Genomic DNA, 6,000 nt, shown 5'->3' with positions numbered 1-6,000 from the left:
AATTGAGGGATAGAGGCTGTCCATCGCAACCCAATGTTCACTAGAGCTAGTCATTTGGAAGACTTACATTCACATAAAACGATGTTTGATTAAAAGTAGGCTCAAGGTTTTAACGACATAGGAGCAATCTCAAGAGATCTCAAATATCTATCTGACTAGTTTTGAACTCAAGGCTTGTTCGTCGAGATGAAATGGGATAACACCCGCTAAACTGTCTACTTGAAGGCTGGCCTGCGTGTGACTCGGACATAAGGTTGTGTTAAAACATATTGAGGTGTAGTTTGACTGTGTGTGTGTGTGTGAGAGAGAGAGAGAGAGAGAGAGAGAGAGAGAGTGTGAGTGAGAGAGAGATTTGAATTCATGCATTCCGTAACGAACTTACCACACTGAAGGAAACTTGCCGGTTTTAATACTTCTAGCCTACTACAAACAATGGAAGGCAAAACTGAGAAAGAGAGCGGAGAAATGGAGGACTATGAGATGTGCGATGCTGGCGGAGAGAAGACAGAAGTAGTGGAAGCTCCACAGTACAACTCGTGGATCAAGCCGGACGATCTGAATCTCAAGCACAGGATTGGCAGGGGACCCTTTGGCGATGTCTGGCTTGCAACCCTCCACAGGTCCAATCAAGACTTTGATGAGTTTCATGAGGTCTCCGCAAAGATGCTCTCCTTCACAAGCCCACAACAGGTCACAGATTTGCTTCCAAAACTCAACTACATCTTCCAAAGATGTCAAAATCTGAGCAGAGTGAGCTCGCCTCGAGGCATTTCAGAGAAGAATGGCATGGTACACATATGTTTTTGTTTATTTTCTTCTTTCTTTTTAGCATAATTTGAGAAAGAGAGTGGAAGTGGGATATTGTAGCTTTCACTTTATCTGTTGTTTGAAGGAAGTTTTCTGACATATGGGACCAGCACAGGCTCTGGAACAAATGACTCAACCCGTGTCATGGCTGAGCTCCCTACATGTCTGCTATTGAGGGTTAACATTACGTAGAGTTTGTGACTGCCAGGTTGTTCTGATCTTTCTCAGATTGGCAGCTTGAGCCCTCTTATGCGTGGCTTTGTCTGCTAGCAGTCAACATCCACTTCTTTTGTGCAGTCACATTTAGATGATTTCAAATTGATAAGGTTTGTAAAGGACACACACTTAAGAGCAAAAACAACTTTATTTAACCAGAAAAACAACTTGTGGATGATTTCCCATGCTTCCACACACATCTCTGTGCAGTTCGGTGATAGTCAACCCTTGGTCAATACGTGTTCTACGTTGGGCAAACATATCCCAAAGCGGTCAACCGTGGTCCTGATCTTCTTCCTTCATCATCTGCTATCATATATATATATGCTTCTTTTTCTACAAAAATTATCTTTATAATTATCTGCTTTATGAATTTTTGCTATCGAAACCTCCTCTTGTTGCATCAGGTTCTCCTTCATTGTTGTTTGGATCATAGATGCTTCCATCTTGTTGAGGGATCGCTCCTCTTGTGAGAACAAGAGAAGTGTTGATCTCTAATACCACTGCAATCACCCTTTGAACAGATGACTCACAGAAAATCATAACACTACAATTTAAAGACTTGAGCAAAACTGAAAAGAGCACACTTGCACTTTGTAGACAACACAAGAGCGGTAGAGTTTTGTTCCAAAGAGTTTGGCCCTCAATTCGAGCGGCCCTTGCGGTATTTCTTTATTTATCAATCAAGAGTGTATGTGATTGTGTGACCATGCACTCACAATCTGAGCGTTACAATAGCCCTTGGCCTCTCACAAACGCAACTCAAAGATCACTTGAAAGCACTGCATCAAAAGCATCGGCTCAAAAAATTATTTGCTTCAACAAGCTGATGCCAAGAAGCTATCTCTTGTTGTGTTGACCGCCATGTCAGCTGTAGCCCACGATTTGCGGCCTATACCTTGCACTTTCCTTTAAGGGTGAATCTAGGCTTATCCTAGATTCATCTAGGTTTATGTATATATATATAATGTGTGTGTGTGTGTGTGTGTGTGTATATATATATATATATATATATATATATATATATATATATATATATATATATATATATATATATATATATAGAGAGAGAGAGAGAGAGAGAGAGAGAGAGAGAGAGAGAGAGAGTGGCTCCTACTACTACTACTACTACCGGTCAGTTATGTTGTCTCACAAGTTGTCACATAGAGCACTCCACCAAGCGGAGTTCTCCTTTGGAGAGTGCCGGGCCTCAAATAGGTGCGCTTGGCGATATTTCTTTATGTTGGTTACAATGGTGAGGATTTGTATCTGAGACCCTCGACAGAAGTGTGATTGATCATTGAGTGATGTCTTTGTAGAAGTACTGGATTGGTGGAGTCCGGTGCATGAGTACATAGAGTCAGTGTCAATTGAAGAAAGTTTCTGTCCTTCGGCTGATATTGCAAGTGTAATTGAGGGCGATTACAATTCTTTCAAGAGGAGGGAATGTCACAAAGTGATGATGTGGCATGCCGAACTGGAAGAGTTACGGTCGAGTGGACAAGAGAAATTGAAGAAATGAACTTGATCGAACTTCAAAGCACCCACTGTGGAGCCTAAAATACTAAAAACCCAAAGCTTGAACTTTGAGGAGGGTTTTCGTAAAACGCGTTGACATGCTGACATAGCATATTGTACGGATGTTGACGTGGTAGTGACTGTAAGGAATTTCCGTGAATTGCATTGGCTGTGCCATGTGGCTGGCTATACGGATTTTCGCAAATCACGCTGGCAGCTTTTGGCAAGTTTCTAGCGCTAGCTTTTGGGAGCAGACGCTTTAGGGGTCGTGCTTTTGAGAGTTCTTTTGGGGCTCTGCTTTTAGGCAACCCTTGTACTGTTTATAACAAGCCCTTGAGCCCTCACTTTGTAGAGCATTTGGGCGTAGAGTTTGAGAGCTGATGTCACGTGACACATCCCAACCCTATGTGTCCGTGGACAAGCTACACCATAGCAGGGTTTCCGTCAAGTCCAGTCAAGTTAGATTAGAAGTGATCTGGCACTTTTGTGAGTCTATTCGTAGACCGTGCATGCCCAGTCACTCAGTGTAGATGCATATCCTTTGGTTGCACTCTGCATAAGCATATGCATTTCCATCAGATTCCATCAGAGTCAGTTTGGGGATTTTTCAGATGACTTTATCCCATTTTCCCCTATTTTTAACATTTTTCACTTATTTATTAAGTGACTTTTGTTGGGTACTCAGTAGGGCAAATTGGGTAAGTTAATATATAAGCAAACCCAAGTTAGCACAAATTGGCAGATGAGCAAAGGCACAACAGGCTTCCCGAAGCAACAGGTGTCCCTCCCTCTCTCAGCAAGACCCTCCCCAACATCCTTGGTGAGGCTACTCCATCCATTGGCGTTTTCCTCATCGCATGCATATCCATCCATTGGCGTTCAGCCATCGCCATCCCAAGTTCTCACTTGCCCTGGCGTTTTTTACCTTCACTGGCAGCAGCTCCAAAGTCCTAACGCTAGCCAACAATTGCAGATCCTCATCGATTTTAGCATCAAAACGCAGCAAGATTCAGGCCTTCAAACTGTATAGAAACCAGCGTTTATCCTCAGCGATTCAGCCATTGAAAATGCAGCAGACACTCAGCGTTTTCAGCCGGCAGCAGTTCCTTCAAAAACGCAGCAGTACCCTAGACACATCAGCGTTCTTTATCATCATTTCAGCCCCTACAAGAAAAGTCAATTCCAGCCACAAGTCAACAAGGTAAAGCAGTCAATTCAGCCCCCAAAGTAGCACCGATTCTTAGCCTTGCCCCTTTGTGGACAGCAGATACAAGAAGATCCAGATCAGCCCTAAAGTCATCACCATCGTCGTCATCGGCATAGTCCAAATTGCATCAGTCCATTGCATTCGCATTGTACTGTTAGGTGCAGCGGAATGAATGTTGTATTTTCTCAAGATTAGTGATCTTTACTGCTCAAGGTTCCTTTTAGTTCTTAGGGAAAGAGAGAGCTTTCCGTCTTGTAGAGTGCTGTGGTCACGAACAAAGTGGGTGGATATTGTGCGTGCAAGTGAATGAGACTGAGAGAAGGAGAGAGAAGAGATACGACACCCGAGAGGTTGTAAAACCCTCCTCCGAAGGCCCCACTCTCGTCGGCGAGAGTGGTCTACTTTGATTGCACAAAGGTGTACAATGCGAATGCAATGGACTGATGCAATTTGGACTATGCCGGTGACGACGACAAAGATGACGACGGCGACTTGATGGCTGAAATCTGAGATCTTCTAATCGCTGAATTTTGGGACTGTTTCGGTGGCTGAAAATGACTGCTTTGGCTGCGTTTTCTTGGCTGAAAAATGAGGTTTCTTAGGGCTGAAAACTGATGGTCTTTACGGGCTGAATCTGCTACACTTTAGGTGAATAATGCCGGTCTTAATTTGCTGCTGAAATCCAAAAACGCCAGGGGCTGAAATTGGTCCTTTTGTCGCCGGGGTTCTGCAAATGCAAAAACGCTAGGCTGATCTGCTGTGTCGTGATGACGCCGGGGCTGATCTGCTGTGCACAAATCGCCAAGGCTGATCTGATGCAAAAACGCTAGGTATTCTGTGGAGAAAACGCCAGAGTAGTCGCGGGGGTTGGTCTTGCTGAGAAGTTGCCTGTTGAGCAAGGTGCTCCTGCTTCCTCTTCTGCCAGAAAGTGCTAACTTGGGTTTGCTTATATATTAACTTAGCAAAATTGCCCTACCTACTTTTGTTGGAAAGTCACTTAAAAATAATAAGTGAAAATAACCAATAAATAGGAAAATAGGCTAAATGCACTGGAAAATTCCTCTAACTGATGCTAATGGATTCTGATGGGAATTCCGATGATCATGCTGTGTGCAACCGGAGGATATGCATTTGGAATCCTGGAAGGGACTCTTCGCCGGCCCACTCTGCTGTGTGGGTCATGCGGTATTTGAACTTCATAAAGGTCTGCAACGCTTGCTTCTTTGGGCCGCACCGAAAGCGAGACAAAGTCTTCTGAATGTCCTTTCTTGCTTCAACTTCGTCTAGAGTCCTGCTTCTTTCGTCTTCAAGAATCTCCATGGCTGAAAATTCTTGAAACCATCTCCAACACAAAACCATGAACATACCCATTCCATGTAAAGTGAAGGAAAAAAATCTTGTCTTTCCTAAAGACTGTGTATGCAATAGAGATGAACAAATAGACGGAGTGACAAACCGTTCATCAAACACATGCAAACAATGCGATCGAATCTTTTCTGTTTGATCGAAATCAATCAACTGTGGCAAATCACAATGGAAATGTTCATGTTTGGTGCTCATACTATCATGTGCTCTTGCGGAAAATGTATCATGCCAAGGAAGAGACATAGAATGTGACTTCCTGACATACAAACTTTTCAACTTTTCATGAACAATCCGCATACATTCGTGCTCATCCATGAGAGAAACGTGCTCAACATACAGTATGTCATGCCTAGGAAAAGGGATCACATAACGATGCTGACTAAAATACAAGAAACCTTCACGAATGAAACACTCGAACAATGCGTGCGTATCAATCATGCGAACACATAATACTTCTTGTGATGGCTCTTTGGACCAAGGCTCAATAGCCAAGATCGCTTCTTCCTGACTGGGTTCTTCTTGAGTGGATTCTTTCTAAGGGGGTTCTGTTGACCTAGGCTCGAGAGCCAAGATCGATCCTTCGTGAGTGCTCATATCTGCAACGAGGTTAGCTTCGCTAGAAAAAACATCCACTAACACATCATCCTTTTGAACAATCACATCATCTTCATGCAATTCATCATGCTTGTGAGAAATCACATCTTGAGCATGCAAATCATCATGCTTGTCATTGTTATCCAAATCATCATGCTTATCATTGTCATTCAAATCATCATCATGCTTCACATCATCATGCAAATCTTGTGTGTCATGCTGGGGAGAAAAAGAGACTGAGAGAGTCTCCTTCTCCTGAATCTTGTTAATCTTGTCCTGCATATTAGCAATGA

General features: G+C 43.1%; 1 protein-coding gene across 1 annotated transcript in view; it reads left to right on the top strand.

Moving 5' to 3' along the window:
* Positions 1–356: 356 nt before the first annotated feature.
* LOC147447851 (Protein kinase superfamily protein) overlaps positions 357–6,000 on the top strand; it is a 29,082-nt gene continuing 23,438 nt past the window's right edge. The window contains exon 1 of the mRNA XM_086523669.1: positions 357–789. Within this exon, the coding sequence (XP_086379795.1) occupies positions 433–789 (357 nt within the window). The 5' untranslated portion in view covers positions 357–432. The remainder of the gene's footprint in view (positions 790–6,000) is intronic.

The sequence above is a fragment of the Adiantum capillus-veneris genome, chromosome 11 (assembly GCF_014529385.1).
Source record: "Adiantum capillus-veneris isolate H3 chromosome 11, ASM1452938v2, whole genome shotgun sequence".
In the NCBI taxonomy this organism is placed as follows: Eukaryota; Viridiplantae; Streptophyta; class Polypodiopsida; order Polypodiales; family Pteridaceae; genus Adiantum; species Adiantum capillus-veneris.
Note: the sequence above shows the minus strand (reverse complement) of the source record. Positions and strands in the feature narration are given on the sequence as shown.